This window comes from Tursiops truncatus, chromosome 14 (genome assembly GCF_011762595.2).
Source record: "Tursiops truncatus isolate mTurTru1 chromosome 14, mTurTru1.mat.Y, whole genome shotgun sequence".
Lineage (NCBI taxonomy): Eukaryota > Metazoa > Chordata > Mammalia > Artiodactyla > Delphinidae > Tursiops > Tursiops truncatus.
In genome coordinates, this window is record NC_047047.1 from 47,454,129 (window position 1) to 47,472,307 (window position 18,179).

The following is an 18,179-nucleotide window of genomic DNA, read 5'->3' on the forward strand; positions in this document are numbered from 1 at the left end:
AGGTTCCACAAGTGCCGATACTTGAATGAGAGATGAAATCAGTGTGGCTGGAGGTTACTAAACAAGGGAGGACCTGCTAAAAGCTGAGGCCAGAGAGATGGGCAGGGGCCGAATCACACACAACCTTATAGGTTAATAAAAGGAATACAGATTTTATTCTAACTGCAGTGGTGGGAATCTATTGGCGAGGGGTGGGGAGGTGAAGGATGGAGGTGGGGGGGTTGGGTGTGCACAGTTGAATCAATGAAGTGCTATTGAATCTGATCAACTTATTTAAAAGTTTAGCCTGGCTGCTGTGTATAGGGAGAAAGAGTAGAAGTAGGGAGACCATTGAGGGAGCTATCACAGTGGTCTAGGTGAGACATGAGAGCAGAGTCTAAGGTACTATAGCGGCAAGAACTGATTGATTCAGGAAATGGATTGGAATCAGAGGCTGCAAGACTTGCAGATTTGCCAATAGATTGGATGTGGCAGAGAGGGTAATAGAGAACGCAGAAAGGTTAAGGTCTGAATAATGGTGTTAAGCCATTTACTGAGATGGAGAACACTGGGGCAGGAACATGTTGAATTTATTCATTTTTGGTGTGTGTATCTTATTCAGATTGGAGATGTCACATAGGCAATGGCTGATGGATGTTTGATGGGGCTCAGGAGAGAAGTCAGGGCTGTTAATAAGTATTAGGGGGAGTGAGCCTGTGAGTTGACCAAGATCCCTTAAGAGGTAGAGAGAAAAGAGAAGCGCCCTGGAGCAGAGTTCTGGAGCCCTGGGCACTTACCTGTTCTGGATGTGCATTCAGTCCCACGAAGATAACTAATGATTAAAGTCTGTTACAAGCAATACTTGATTTTCCTGACTTTTTGGAAGATAATCTTTCAAAACCACAACTCGAAAAAAAAGTCTTCATAATAAGCATGGTTTCATCAGTAAAGTTAATTGCTGTAAATAGGCAAGATAATGAGAATTTCCTAGTTTATTTTCATTTCAGGTAGGTTTTCTTTTATTAAATGGCATTCTGCGTTATCAGAACCCATGGGAAAGCAAAATGACTCATACTTGTTTTGCAGGGTTCCACAACCATATGGTGTTTAACATTAAGGGGTGCTATTTCTTAAAACAGTCAGTTTGAGATCAACAGTTTTGCTATTCGCTTCTCTATGTGTTTAATGCAGCATTAAGCAACTTCCCCATTAAAGCAATCCATTTTCCTTCAGTAGCACACACCCACACAAGCTTCTCAGTCCCACCCCCATCCTTACTCAATGTTACCCAGGTACATAGTTATTGACTTTTTGGTGATAGCTTAATTTTTTCGGAACACCGTGGTGGTGCTTACAGATAATGCTTTAAGTTACCCTTTATCTGCAAATGAACTTTCAAATGAAGTTACAGTTTGTGTCTTTGTAAAAATGCATTACCTTGTTAACCATAATGACTCAGAAGAAGCATTACCTGTTGTTTGGTAATATCATTTTTTCTTCTGTTTTCTTCTGTTTTTGAACATCACCTCCGGAAAAGTGTTGGCCTGAATCCTATATTTAAGTCATATTTTTAATGTTTCTTTTTTGATTGTATTAGGGCAGAAATTATGAAAAAGATGATGATAATAACTTTTCTTAGAATCGTGGGCTTTTTGGGTAAGTAAAGGCCTTAGAGATGCTCTAGTAGCACCCTCTCATTTTGCAGGTGAACGATGCAGAACCAAGTTTAATTTCACGGAGCTGATCAGTGGCCTGACCATATATAAACGTGCACATACAGTTGCTGGTGCTTCAAGCCAGGCTCACGCTATGGCTATACAAAAAAAGACGATGTCTGCTGTTGAGAAGGGATATGCATACACGAACATGGATAATCTGACAGGATGAATGCTATACGTAGAAAGTGCTCTGGGTACAGAAAGGGAAGTGCAGCCACCTCTGCTTCTGGACTTTAGCATATACTTCACAGAGGAAGTTCTCTTTCCTGTGACTCCTCTTTCTAGTTTAAAAAAAAAAAAAATTTGCTCATTTCAGAAGAAGATGAGCTGAGTTTGTGTCTTGTGTTCTATATGGAAACCTTTAATAGGTCATGCTTTTCCTTTTCAAAGTATAAATGCACTAAACTGACCAAGAGCTTTTATATTCATTTCCCATCTATAGAAGCAACGGTTCTGAGCTATGATGGGAGTATGTTTATGAAAATCCAGCTCCCGCTGGTGATGCACACAGAGGCTGAGGATGTATCCTTACGGTTTCGGTCCCAACGCGCATATGGCATTCTCATGGCAACCACCTCCAGAGACTCAGCAGACACCCTCCGCCTGGAGCTGGACGCAGGACGTGTGAAACTGACGGTCAATCTAGGTAACAACTCGCCTTCCCCCATTGAACTAACACTTTTCACTTTTTGTTCAGTTTTGCCTGCGAACATTTATCAAGTAGCCTGTTTGCCATGGAAAGTTAAAACACTTAATGGTCTCATCTCCATTATTTAAATTCATTTAGGTTTGGGGGACATCTTTTTATTGTTCCTATTTCATTAACATAATGTACTGTTTTGTGATTCCTACCACTGAGGGTTCTTAAAAGGGAAGCCATATGTATTAATGAGGTTAATTGAAAGTATAAATGTTCAGGCTTAACGATGCCTCAAACTGAATTTCCTACTTTTATATTGACTGGCACTCTGATTGGTTATAGGTGAAATCCTTTCAGATAAGACAAAAATACACCAACTTTTACTTGGATAACATATGCTATAAAATGTCAAATTTCTACTTAGTGATCTAGATCAACAGTTGCTCTTTCTCTACTCCTTGGGCTTCTCCTTTGAATAATTACCTTTGTGGTATTCCATCTTTTCTGTTTGGAAATACTGTGTGGTGATATTTTGCTATCAAACAGCAATACACAACCCTTCAATGCCCAAAGTCTGCGGCCCTCAGCAAACAGCCATGAGAACACTAAAGACACATACTCTTCTACAGAAAAATAATGCTTTCCTGCTTGATTGTAGCATTCAGAAAGAGTCACTACAGTAAAACCTCACCACACTGGATGCAATCTGGGGGAAGACCAGGCTGAATTAAGAAAAAGTCTAAATTGTAAGAAAAAAAAATTATAAGCAGTTTTGTTTTCAATTACATTCAAAAACACAAATTAATAGCTGGAAAAATCTTAAGGAAAGGTCTTAGTAGGCTGATGTTAATGGGTGGTTAAGAATTATCCATAATTAGCACATTATTTCATGTTAGTTGTGCCATCATTGTATAGTAAATTACTTGAAATCAGTTTTCTTCCCAAACTTGGCCTTTCATAATTTGTTTAATTTTTCTCCGGCGATCTCCACTCATATCGAATGAAGGATTACAAATATTCTGCCCAGTACATTTCAATATTATCATTAACTCCAAATAATAGGAGTATAAATTAATGAGGTTTTACTGTATTTCCTGGAAGTGCTGAGTACACACAATAATGAATAAACAGAGAGAAAAATAAAATTCAAGACTACATAGATTTACAAAAAGAGTAGTAAAATGTGATGAGGTAAGGCATTTGTGAAAACCCCACATACATTTTCAAATTATGTTGGGCAGAATAGTAGCTCATAAAATATAAAATTACTTCATTGGTAGTTTATTGCATACAATTGCATCAATTAATATTAGTTAAATTAAGTTCAATAATAAGACTTTTTTTTAAGATTACTAAAGAACACATAGTACTCTTTTACAGTTCTGTTAGAGTTCCCTCTAGTGACAATGATAGGTTACTACAAGTCAATCAAAATTGCCTAATTGCAGTAAAGGGGCTGTTAGCCCTGGGAGGTGGACACGCTCGCTCATGGGAATTTTCCAACAGCAAAGCATTCTGTGGAAAGAGTTGTGTAGGTGCTGATCCTTGGCTGTTTGCAACCACTTTTCTGATGCGGTTGACGACACATGACAAACTCAGCTATATGGAAACAGAATCTAGGTTTGTATTTTTCATGTTCCCCAAAGGCATTAAATACTACAAACAAAACCAACAAATATTTATCTATATATAAAATAAACATAAAACATGCCACATGATCCTTTAAAGATAACCCTTATAATCACAGTCTGTGTTATCCAGATTAGACATTCTGTTAGGGAATCTGATTTTATATAAGAAGGAAGTCCAGAAAAAGGAAAATCGATAGCAGTAGTTACCATGACACTTACTATGCAGAGATAACATTGTTAGCTCCTAACAGAGGGATAGGTGTGTGTGCTCCGAAGAATGACACTACTCCTTAGCCACTAGAGTTTCTAAAGGGAACAGTTGTTTCTTTCTTCCTCCAATTAATACAAGGCACGGAATCCAGCTAACACCTGGCTCTTACCTTTTTTGCCCAAGCAAATAATAATAATAAAAAATACATTAGGGTGAAATGAGAACAATTTCAACTAGCTCTCCATTTGACCATGACAATTCTATAGGATTCTGTTGGCCTTTGTGGGATAATAGATTTTGGAGGTTCAAGATGTCTGAGCCTAGCTGAGCTTGCACTGTACCCCATTGTGACGGAGCACTTTTTAATTATATTGAAAACAATGATTTGTTCTTTCACAGATGGGGAGAAAGCTGCAGCCAGTCTAAGCCAGGCATCTTTGACAGTTAACAGTTCTTTATTTCACTTAGATTTGTCACCATGTAGCTTTGTTTGAATTGGCCATGTTTTAAAAAACTTTCTAATTGTTGTTTCCAATGGTGCAGTTTTATAACAATGAATCTGGGTTCTAGATGTAAAGAATAAACAATATGGAGTGGCCATATTTGCATGTGTCTGTCCCCGGAAGGGTGGACTGTGTTTTATTGGATGTCTGCAGCTATTACCTTGAAGGATAAATTTTCATTTTTCATCTATTCTTCCCCATCTAGATTGTATCAGGATTAACTGTAATTCCAGTAAGTGCCTATTCAAAATTTTTAAAATGTTATTCCTCCATTATGATGTAGCTAGTCAAGAAAAAAAAGACAGCAAGAGAAAGCCGTTTATAAAACTCATGAAATCACTCTTGAAGTATACCAGTCCATCATCTGGGTTGTAAAAATTCATTTTGAAATCTGTCCAGCTGAAGACTTTCCTGCTTCAGTTCCTACCTCTAAGTGGGAAAAGAGGTGACAAATATCTTGTAACAGAAGGTGCAAACGTCTCTGTAGACCTTTGGATAAAGCAAATAGCATTTGTATTTTGGCAGATCTTGGACTCCAGTAGTTCTCTTCACAACCAAATTAGGAGAAAATACTGTGGGGGATCTTATTTCCTTCACTTTCTGTTTTTATCTCTTAACTCAAATATAGAAAAAAAAAAATCTTTTCATGTGAAAGTTACTATTAAACCCTTCTAAATTCAACCAAAATTTTACATTGGAAAATGTGTGTTTTTCCAAGTTTTATGTATATACAGAAAATTACTTATCTAAAGAGTTTTTTCTTGTACATTATGACTATTTACATAATGAATTTTTACATCCTAATCATATATCTGCAAAAATAACCCAAACCCTTCAAATCTGTGATATGCATGCCAAATGATGAGTTAGAAAAGATGCATGGACTGAGTTTTTTGATTTGGACTAGAGAACTTGAAAGGATGTAAGGACTGTGATTTTATTTTGAGTTGTAGCATTATCTGAAGTGTAAACTTATTTCTTTACGTAAATATTTAGGTTTTTCTTTTCCAGGTTGTGCTGACCACATTGAGGAATCTCATCTAATATATCAAAGTTGTTAGTTATTTAACTAAAATGGTTCTAACAAGCTTCTAATCTTTCACTGTCATAGTCAGTAAAACATTTTTTTTATATCCTTGGAAAATGCTGAATGTGAGTTGATGGAGTCTACTCCCGAAACCTTTGGCTGTGTTTCCAAATGTCAGTAAGTCATCCTCTGAGGAATAAAATGACGGTCTCCAACTTACAAAAACACGAAGCTTTATCTAATTAAATGCATGCTATTTCAAATACCCGTGCTTCTTACAACTCAGATTTGTCTTAAAATATTTTAATATTCATATTAAAGCAGAATAAAAGCCAGTCTTTCCAATCATAGCAATAAAAAGGTAACTGAATCATGATTTATGAAAAAATAAATTATTATATTATCATACAGGCATAAAAATCATCTCAAACAGAATACAGTTCCTGAACTAATCTCTCAGAGCTCTAACACAAGTAGAATTTTTCAAGTATACGTCATCTCTTGTCAAACCCCATCTTTACTACACTCTCTGAAAAGGAGCACAGGTTTAGAAGTCTGATACCATGGTCCAGTTAGCTTTCAGCTCTGGAGCATAGATGCAGACAAGGTGGCAACTCACAAGATCTTTTCCCAAAGCCAGATTTGTGACTCACTGCAGCCGTAGATGTTCTTGATTCTCCCTGGAATCAAGATGTTCTTGATTCTCCCTTAGAAAATCCATGTGAGGAAACTATTTTTCTAGACTTCTGCTATAATTTTATTTATATTAGGCATACAATAAAGCATAGGTTTTTATTTACAGAATATAACTACATAAGCTCTAGTATTTAATGGAAATTAACCCCATCAAATGTGCTTCTGTGTTCTCAGCTCTATCAATGGTTTTTTAAAATACTTGTTTATAGTCTGATTACCCTTGTTAGCTCCTTCTCTCCATTTGGCTAATTATTATAAGACTGATATTAAGCATAGTATTTTCTCTGGATATTTCACAGAATAATACCTTTGAGGACAAAGGTTTTTGCTGGTTAGTGGATATTTTCCCTTTTTAAGGAATGTGTGTTACACTTAAATTACTTGGATGAAACCAATGGTTGTGAGCTTTCAGTGCACACCTCGGACAGGACTGCAAATGCCTTAACTTGACAGCAGTCACTGGAAAGCACATTCAGTGATCAGGTAATGTTTTCATTTCCTTTGCCTTTGTTTTATTTGGGGAATAGTGGGCAGATGTAGCCAGAACTCCAAGTTCCATCTAGAATTCATGTCATTACTCAACTTTGAGGAGAGGGAGGAATTTACATTTCAAATAATGCAAATCTAACTCACAGTGATAAATAAGCAGAGCTGTCCACCTGGACTGCGTTTTGTACCCAGTAAAAAATATAAATAAAATACTTGTATCTCAGTATAACTTATAGTTTAGTGAAAGATTGACTTACTCCATTTATCCTCTGTAAGCCATAAGTCTGTCTGAAACTGAAATGTACATTTACTAAATCACAACTTTCTGCCACCACCGTCTAAAAATTATACCATACCTAAGACATCAACTGTGTTTTGAGCTTAATAAGAATACCTCAATTGATGTCTTTAAGACAATTTCCACAGGAAGTATACAAACTGTAACATAAAAATTATCTTGCATTGAGAATGAATATTAAACTCTAAATTATTAATTTTGAATGGAAATCTTCTCCAGTTTCTCTACACTTACTCAGAATTGCTCAGCTGTTTCCTGTAGTCACTCCATCCTTTCTCATCACCCCTCCACCCTCCCTTCCTCAGTTTACAGGAGATATTACTTGATACGGAAAAGAAAATATATAAAGCATCAGACTCTCCAATCTTTGCTGCTGAAGAATAGGTAGTAAGTGAGGAGGGTGGAAGGTCTAGCTGCATTGCATGTATTCAGACCTCTGGGACTAGGAGATGGCAGATGCGTTTCTTTTTCAGCCCTTCTTGTGTCAGTAGTTTAGATGCAGCAATGGAATCTTCCATGCACAGGCCAGGGGAAAGCCTTTTGTTAAGGTCCTTTTGAGAAAGGGCTGATTTGAATTCCAGGGACCATCTCTGTCAGATTTTTTGTTGCCACCTTTCCTCCCCTGCCCCATAGGAAAAGCTGTCAAGAATCTTTAAATGGAAGGAGAGAGGCTGTTTTTATTTAAAAATCAAAAGCTTATTTTTATGTGCGGAAAGGGTACTTTTTAAAAAGAACCGTCTCTGTGAATAGCAGTCATGTCAGTGTCAAAATGTATGCTTTGATCTCTCCGATTACAAATGGAATGTCTCTGCACACAATCCCAGACCAATCTCAGTTCATTGATGTCCATTAGCTTATTTCATTGCTAAAATATGTTTGTTATCTGTGACTTGGTATTAGATTAGGTCAGTATTTGCAGATTCACAGATGGGAAGGTGAACACAGAGGTGTTATTATATGGCCCTCCATCCTCCTCTGTCCAGGGCAATCAGATTATTCTTGCCTCCCCAGTCAACTCCAATATGGAGAACCATAGTCTACCATCATAAAATCATTTTATATGGGAGTTGCTAAAAGAACCAGCATCTTTTAATGCAGATAAATGTCTTCCCTGGACAGTGAAGGGTATTTCAATAAAGGTAGACGAAAAAGGACTGTTTAGTCACGTCCTTTTGACATAAAGATCAATTATTTGAATTAATGAAAAAAAGACAAATTACAGATGATTCTACAAAAAATAATTATTATAGAAATGTGTACAAATACCAACTAATCATTACCAAGTTATTACCAAAAGAGGCCAAGTCAGACTGAATAGTACTGTGTGACTGAGACATGAATTGTTCACATCAGAAAGTAAGTGTATGAGAGTCTCTTGCCTAGTCCATAGTATTGATTGACTTAAGACTTTTAAAAACTATAAAGAACACAAAAGAAATTTTCTACTCCTTGTGAAATTTTCTCAAATGCATTATTAGTAGGGCCTGTAGTAAGTACTATTAGAAAGGCCATTGGTCTTATTCTGCATTCTCTTTGTCTGCCAAAGTATGTAGCCTGAGATAGGGTGACCAAGACAGTCTCAATTTCAAATTTGCTGCCCGGTAATTCCCAACAGTACATCCAAAGTCATTAGGCTATATATTTCCTTTTTTTTTTTTTTTTTTTTAGGTTATATATTTCTATAGAATTTTTTTCTGATAATCTGGCATCGTGGTAGTGTATTGCTTGCTTCAATAGTCCCATTTGTTTTTTCTTTCTCTCTTGTTCTAGTAAACTTACAAATTGTTAGTATTATAATCTGAAGGTTTAAATACATTGAAAATTTGAAAACTAAACTTGCTCCTATCAACTATAGGTGAGTCCTAATTGTCATATAAGTAACTACTTTAAAGATGTAGTGGATGCAAGGAGGCTTTTGTGATTTTGTTTTTGTTAGTGTTTTCTTTCCTTTTTTTTTTTTTTTTTTTGTCTTTTCAAGTCAATGACATAATTATGGAATATCCTGCCTGCCCACAGGAAAGTTTGGGGCCACCTCTGCATTCATATAAAAAGTGGCTTTTAATAAACCCATGTTCTCTGATGTTTACTTTGCTTGTTTATTTGATTATTTGTGTTTCTTTAATCCTTACACATGTCTCTTCTCCTGCCCACCTGCTCTTCCTTCCTACCAAGATTTACTCTTCTTAATTCTCCATTTCCAATGTTGTTTACTCCTGTTCTCATTCCTCTTGTTTTCTTACAAGAATAAAAACTCTCTGGGTTGAAAAAATATATTTTAGTAGGCAGAGCTTCCAACTATTTTTGGCTTCTTACAGAAAATGGTTTATTTAAGACACAGAGACAACAAAATTGGAGATGACATTAATGTGGACAAAGTGTCAAGGGTTGAAGTTCAGCTCCTTTTATTTGTAGTTCATTGTCTCAGGATTGGAGAGAAAGGGAATCTAAGGCCAAGTACTTAACCTCACTTTTGATTTGGAGATAGTGAAGAAATGCTCTGAGTAATATGTTATCGGAAAATGTACTATGATGGATGTCTGGAGTGGATAATAAGATCTTTGTATTATCATTTTATTACCAGAATGAAAAGATCAACTGGATATTAGTTATCACCAATTTCTTTATGTAGATAAAAATGGAAAGCAATAAAAGATTGCAAAATGTCAACCAGTGGCACTTAAGCCATATTAGATTGCTTTGATCAGGCTGCCACTTGGCAGGCTACTTAAAAAGATATGAGGAAATTTCTGGAGGCTGGCTGTTGTTAACATGAAACAAGTATTCAGGTCAGAGCAGCTGCCTGGTGCCTGAAGAGCAGAGAACTGCAAAAAGGAGCCTCTGACTCTGCCTCCACATAACCATCCCTTGATTTGTAGAGTTCTGTCAATCATTGCCTCTCAGTGACTGGTGCTGTCCATCCACCTAGGATAGGAACTGCTCAAGGAATAAAGGAAGATGAATATGTACATGCAGAAAAGAGGAGTTTTGTTTGTTTTCTGCTGTTGTCATTTTTAAAGTTTAAAGTATATATGAAAGAAAGGAAAAAGAGACAGTTTATGAATGAATATTTTTAACAGAAATCTAAAAGAAATTACATATAAAATGTAGAGACCGTAGATTTCTGATGAAACACAAATAGCCAAAACAGGCAAAGGGAATTGGCACATGACAGTGAGTCTTTAAAAAAATATCAAAATTGCAATAAAATTTAAGGAGAGCCCATTTGAATCCTCCATATCTAAAATGTATGAGAATTATAAAGAAGAGTACACATTTAATGACTACATAGATTGTGCAAAATTGTAGTGTGTGGGCTTGATAAGTAGAAGAGTTGGGTCTATTTTAGTGAACAATTAATTGCTTTATTGCTTATATGCAAATATAAAATGCTGAAGTGTTTTAAAAGATTGTTCTTTTGTGCAGGTTAAGAATTCATCTTGAAATCACGCTCAATTATTAATTTATTCAGTAAAGCATTTTCTTATTACTAGTGCAAAAGGGTGTGCTCAAAGTAATGCAAAATTCCAGGTTGGCATTGGCCAAATTCATCAAATTCTCTTTCATTGTTGAGAGTTAGTATTACAACAATGGCCAAAGTAGAAATTGCCAGAAAAACCTATAAAGTTTCAGAAGAAACATTCTGAATTTGATATCCCCTTGGCTTCTGTGAAAAGGAAATTTTCTTTTATACCACAAAATGTCACAAATTGTGAGACCACAACCTGTTGGTTGGAGGTTTTTATTGTGTTATTAGAGAGAGCTGGTTTCTAAACATTTGCCATTTCCTTCATAGCTTAGAGTTTCTTTTTGGTTTTGTTTTTTCTTTGGTAGGGAGGTAGCATTTTAGCATGCTATCATTGATCCAGAAAATCGAAGGTAAAAATAGGAATTAGACATTAGACACTCCTAGCCATTATTAAGATTTTTTATTTTTACATTTAGTCAATCTCATTGTAAGATGTATGATTAGAATTTCACTCATTTTAAAGAAAACAATAATTTCTTTTTGGTATTTGGAGCATTTTGTCTTTTTACTGATGTGACTTTCATGATTCAGGTTCATACAGAGTTAATCCTAAAGGATCAGAAAGACTAAAAAGTACTCAAGAACTTCTGTTTAAAATAGCCTCTAATCCTTTGGACAGCCTTAATGTTCAATGATGATCTAAGGTGCCATGTCAAATAACTGGTTTTACTAGTGTAGACAAATATAGATTAGAATTTTTTCAAGAATGTTTGCATTCCTAATATTCCTCAAAAGAAAGCCACTAACAATTTACACTTTGTCAATTGCTTACCTGTCAGAGAATATGAAAACAAATGCTGTGATTGTGGATCTCAATTCCTCATGCAGTTGCTAGACAGGAATTATGCATCTGCTACCTTCTAAAGTGGATGCATAATTTAAAAGATGCTTTGCCCACTTAACCACAGGTCAGACATGATTAATATAAGCCTTCTAGCTGAGCTTCCATTTAGCTTCCTCTGTTCTCTACTGACTTGGCTCTGCTTGTTTATAGCTTCTACATTTTCGTGTCTTTTGTTTACTCATGGTGTCTCCTACCTCATGGCTACTGTTCACTGCCTCTTCCTGTGCATGTCTTTTGACTTTTTGCTGCCCCTTCAGCTGTTGACTCAATGTATGCTATGTATTCAAACTTCCCTAGAAAGAGAATCGGTATATTCATTACTTATACCGGTCCTGTTGAGCAGAGATTTCAAATCATGTCACCTCACAAGACACTGACCAGATTTTAGCTTTGGGGGCAGATGCCCACTGGTGATCCAGTCAGCTGTCCTCAGAGCAGGACAGTATACTCACCTCCAAGGGGTTGTAGGAGCAGCAGGCTTTCTCCACAAACATCATTTTTCCAGGCTGTCTGATTTAAAATGTTTTGACTTTAACTGTGAAATACCCTTGAGGATTACAATTTCTTCAACACGTTACTGGCAAACATATGGTACGTAAGTCAAGTGGGCAGGGCTCTTTAAATCGGGGGGAAGTGCATGGGACCATCAAAAAACTTGGAGATTGAAATATTCAGTGTGCTCAGAGCTCTTACCCATTTCTTTCACTTGTTACCAATGGGAGCAAAGAGCAAGATGGATAAGAAGTGTATTATGAAAACAGTTTCCCCAAAGGTAAAGTAAGCAATTCTAAGAGTATTTCAGTTACTATTACTTTTATTGTACTTAATATTGGACTGTTTGCTGTCATTTGTTCTTTGAATGCATCTTTCATACAGTTGTGAGAATTCTTCACCCTCCCACCTTCCCAGGAGATCAGACTAAATATAGGCTTGAAATATTTTATGCATAGTGCTAATGAAATAAATGTGTAACACGTGTATCTTTAAAAATATAGGGTCATGGTGTGCAAATGTTTTGCAACAGGTTCTTTTACTTCAGCAACATACTGTAAACATTAGGTCCAGTATGTGACTATAACATGCAGTATTTTAAAATCTGATCTATTGCTTATTTCAGATTTTATACTGAAGTGTTATAAAGCAGGTCCAGGTCACTGAGCCAGTTGAAGAAAGATAAAATAGGGAGAAAACATTTATGTACAAAAATAAGTTCTATGATGATTCATCAGTGACCTCAGAGCAATCAGATGAAAACTGATTGGAAGCATCTGTGAGCAACATCTTGAGAAACAAACCAGATTGGAATAACCATAAATGAAGAGATACTTCTAGATGTGTCGGTATAAGTTATCATCATTGACACTAACCCACTAAAGTGAAAGCCTAACTAACATAATCTCACCATAGCAAGACTGACCAGGAACAAGCACACAGATTAACATTACTTCTAGCAGTTGGTTGACCAGCTTCAGGGACCCTCCAAACACTCTCTCCTGAGATTAACCAAATTAATCTTGTGTAAGATTTAATTGCTGAGAGACATTGCTATAGTTGGGCAAGCACCGTCTTAGAATACCTCCTGTTTAGTAAGGCAAGTCATTCATTTCAGAAGACTTTGATCCAAAAACAACTTCAAACAAAGGAGTAATCCCAATTATTTTTCCAGTTACTAAAATAAACAGTCAAATAGAATCATAGCCCTCAAGTTAGTGACTATAAGTAAGCCTGATAAATAAGCTAATTATGATAAAGGAAAAAATTAAGTTAGCACTATTTGTTATTGCAATAATAAAATCCAAAATAAAGAATTTAGTAAATCATTATATCAATGCTATGAAAAAAAATTTTATATTATCATTCTAATTTTTACATGATGAATGAATGAATTATCATGTATTATTTGTCCATAGCCTCCTTTGGGCAATCACTGAGGAAAAAAAAGAAAAAAGATCAAAACAAATGAGATGCTACAGTTCAAAAATTCTAAAGACAAACTATCCCTTATCATATGCCTTAGAATGCATTTTCTTAAAAAAAAAAAAAAGTTGGTCGTAATGTTTACAACAAATACTGAAAGCTAGATTTTCAAACACTGATATGACTTACTTGTGAAATGAAAAGAAGGGGACAAATAAACTTAACAAAGCCAGAAACTTACTTTTTTTTTTTTTTCTAATATGCTTCTTATTTGGGGAGAAGGTTTTTACAAGAATACCCCCCAAAATATTGAAGGACTCTCATTTAATGATATTCTAATGCACTTATAGTAACACATGGGTAAAGCCATTGTTCCTTGAATTTTACAGAACTGTGCAGTCTTCTTGATCTTCTCATTAAAATGAATTCTGTAGCTATTACAATGTGTTTGGATGAGCAATCATATATTTAATTTAAAAATCTTTGCATTTGTGACTATAATCCATGGCTTTGTTTATGGAATGTCAAATTGAATATTTGTAAATTTCCAAATGCTCAGTATCTGTGTACTTTTTCACTTTTTTCATTCAGATAGCTTGGCATTGTGTAGGTATTACATAAGACATGTTTAAGTAAGTGTCAATATAAATCAATATAATCCTTTTCATGTTATGCCAACGTTGAGTATACTTTCAGTTTAAAATGCTTTATTAAAATCACATTAAGTATTTAGTACTTAATTTTATACTTGCAAGCTATCCTATTATGTGATAAGCATTTCTTGGAAATGACCGTTTTTCCTTAAAATAAAGTCACAGTCCACATTTTTCCTTTCATTATAATAGGTTTGTTTTATTATGCTTCTTCCCAAACCAGTCATTTGAGCTAGATTAGATTTAAAGAAACCTCTTTTGAAACATTCTTTTAGCAATATATTTATATAATTTGTGTTCATTTTTACTGTGTTGTAAATATAATTATATTCTTAAAAGGTAATTATATTTCTTAAAATGTACATTTTTTACATCAAAATGAATTGCATCAGAGATATTTATCCTGATCTGTCATAAATGGGTACAATCAATAACAAAGCTATATGTAAAGGCTAAATGTTTCTTAGTAGATCATTTGAACCTTGTTTATTCACTTGCCTAGAGCTATGATATGTAGCCAGAAATGAAACAGGAGGTGAGGCAGCTATATATAGTGAATTTTATTTTGTAGATGATGGAAAAGGGTTAGTATGAGTTAGGAAAATGGCAGAGGAGTCTTTGTAGGGTATTTCCAGCAGCTCTCCAAGGTCAGAGCCTCTTGCAGATAAGATCCATGTTTTCTTATAATTAAATACTCATTAAGCCTTGAATCCTCCAATTCCTAAGCCAACTATTCTCTTTGCATTTGGAAATTACTGACTGCAGGCCTTGGGTGATTTTGCTCTCCTAGGCTCTACACATCATTAAATTAATTTTCAATGGAAGTAAACAATGAAGCTGTCTAAATAATTAGCCAGATAACTGAGTTACCCAAGTTCTCCAGTTATTTGACTTATCAGATTTCATGCTGCCAAATATGAAAACAGAGGGATGAAACTTTATTATTGACACTTCTTAGTGAAGATAGGCATTAAAAGTTAATGGAGTTACTTTTCATTAACTATTTGACTTAATTCAATATCAAGAGGTATTTCATCTACCATAAAAAAAAAACTCACAAAATCTAAACAGATACACCCATTCAATAAATAATTAGTGAATGGCTTTCAGGTTCAAGGCACTGAACGATAAGACATAAGATATTCTCTCTGAGGTTTTAAACCCATTTAGGGGAAGATAACAATTATAATGGCCGTATAATACTGATAATAATATTACCGTTACTATAATTGAGGGTGAACCACGTACCAGGCATTGTTTTAAATAATTAAAATGCCTTAAATTTATATTGTAAAATGTTTCTATTATTGGCTTATTTTACAGATAGGAATACTGAGACACAGAGACCTTATATATTTTACCCAAGGTCACACAGCTAGTAACTCATGGAACTAGGCTAAAAACTCGGATAATCTGTGAATCCAGAACCTATGCACCAGACCAAGATATACACATTCTAGAAAGTTAAAAAAAAAAAAAAAGGAAAGATTTAAGTAGCAATCCTATCAAAGCAAATACAATGTAATTAACTAGCATGTGACTATTTCATTTCTCCAGTGGTTTTTAAAAGTTTACAAAATGTCTTTCTTCTGTTACTGTTCATTTTTGAAAAACCCTCATCTCCAAGCTTAATGTCTAACTTTATATTATTTGCTTAAAGTACTTTTTAATTAGGGAGGGATATTTCTTTTTTTTTTTTTTTTTTTTTTTTTTTTTGTCCAGGCCTTGCTGCATGTGGGATCTTAGTTCCCCGACCAGGGATCGAACCTGTGCCCCCTGTAGTGGAAGCGCAGAGTCTTAACCATTGAACCACCAGGGAAGTTCCAGGGAGGGATATTTCTAATATTTTTAGTATAAAAAAATTTGTTTGTTCTTAGAACTCTATACATGTCTCTTTGCCTATACAGTAAAGGCAAATAGCTATTTATAAAAACACTGAATAGTTCCCAAGGGTGTCTCCGTAGCTAAATTGAGGAGAGCTTAAGGAGGGTTAAAGAGGGAGGAGTTAGGTGGCTGGGCTAGTACCTCAATTTCATGGCTGTTAGGGTGATTAGTCAGTCCAAGGTCATGACTGGCACCAGGCCTGGCCAGCAAGACAGCTCTGAGACAGACAGCTTCTCTGATACCCCAGGGGCCTTGTCATTAAGGGCAGACAGTATGGGGAAGGTGACCCAACCATTTATCTTACATTGATAAATGAAGTCTTGTCTGCACATTCCTGAATATAGAGATAACTAAAGGAAACTTTAAAAATAAATAAGCACAAAACTTAGACTCTTAATTAGGGGTGGCTCAAACAGCGTGCAATTTGTGCAGTCACCCAGGGCTCTGTGCTTTGAAGGGCCTGTGCTTGCATTAATGTTCTGCTACCACTGTCCTGAAATGCTTCATTTTGAACAAGGGTCCCATGTCTTCATTTTGCACTGGGCTCACAAACTCTTTAATTGGTCCTTCCCCTAGTAAGGTTAGTGAATATCAAAGAAGAATCTGGAAGTGCCCTTTACATGTTTCCAATTTTAATTGGTAATTAACTCTCCTAGCTGATTCATGTGAGAAATAAAAACAAAAGAATTCTGCTCCCAGCCCAGTATCTAAAAATTGAGAAAGATAAAACAGAAACATTTAATGAGGAATTACGCTCCTTAGGTTTTAGTTTGTTTGTTTGTTTGCTTGGTTTTCAAGCAGAGGTCTGGCTGTTTTTTAAAGTAATTATTTTAAAATCAGAAACTAATGGCAAAGTCAAATAGCAGGCTGAAGGTATCATAATTACAACCTGAGGAACACATCCTCCTGTCATTTACGGGCATAAGTGCTCTTGCCAAGAGCCATAGCTCAGGCAAGCAGCAGTGGTGACTCTTGCTTCTGTTTTTCCTGGCTTTTCTCTCTTCCTATTATTGTCACAATGACAAGGCTTGTTTCCAGCTTCCCACCAGGTCCTGCCTCCCACTGGAGGCTGTAGTCCTCAAAGTCAATTGCCAAATAAAGCTTCGTAGTACTCGGAAAAGTTGATATAGATAAGACACCTAATTTTATATATACACACAAATGTCATGCATTTTAATGAAGGCTGCCATTCTAAATTTGTAGAACAGGAAAGGTGATTACATTTTAGAAGTAGAGGAACTTTGCAATTGGTTTATGCCATTTACAGCCTTTTAAAATTGTTTTTAGTTTTTGTTGTTGTTGTTTTACGGTTAAGAAAACTCAGACCAAGAGCAGGAGAAGAATTAGACTAAGTTAGCATAATTAAGCTTTTGTTGGATTTAATGGTAACAGTGAATCTAAAACTCAGGTCTCCTGACTCTTAAGCTCTTGATTATTTTTCCATTACTTATTTCTTTAATATTCAACGTAAAGATTCAGGAGAAAAGGGAATTTAAATTGTCTATTTATTTAAGTGTATCTTACAGAGACCTGAAAAGTACAAGCTGGCTGCCTGTTTTTAAAAAGTTTTATTGAAACAAAGCCACACACGTTTGTTTACATATAGTCTATGGCTGCTCTTGCACTACAATAGCAATGTTGAGTAATTGCCATGACAACCACGTTCTGCAAAGCCAAATATATTTACTATTGGGTCCATTGCAGAAGTGTTTTGACCCCTATTAGATCTATTAGAATTAGATCTATTACATCTTTTTTTCGAGAAAGCTCCCCGAAAATCTAAGTTGGGGCATTCCCAATGCTTGTGCGATCAGTGTTTGGTACAAAATAATTTTTTTTTTTTTTTTTTGCGGTACGTGGGCCTCCCACTGTTATGGTCTCTCCCATTGCGGAGCATAGGCTCCGGACACGCAGGCTCAGCGGCCATGGCTCACGGGCCCAGCCGCTCCGCGGCACGCGGGATCCTCCCGGACCGGGGCATGAACCCATGTCCCCTGCATTGGCAGGCGGACTCTCACCAACTGCGCCACCAGGGAAGCCCCAAAGTAATTTTTAAACTAAATTAGTAGGATATGGGTGCCACATAACCCAGAATGAATAAGACTAGTTAAATGGGACAAACAACAGATATAGTATGGACAATTCGATTTCAAAATTTCATAA

The 18,179-nt window shown here is 35.8% G+C and overlaps 1 protein-coding gene across 1 annotated transcript in view; it reads left to right on the forward strand.

Moving 5' to 3' along the window:
- The window catches only part of NRXN1 (neurexin 1), a 689,266-nt gene that overhangs the window by 83,581 nt on the left and 587,506 nt on the right, over positions 1-18,179 (forward strand). Inside the window, exon 5 of the mRNA XM_073791370.1 lies at positions 2,140-2,343. Coding sequence (XP_073647471.1) covers positions 2,140-2,343 — 204 coding nt within the window. The remainder of the gene's footprint in view (positions 1-2,139; positions 2,344-18,179) is intronic.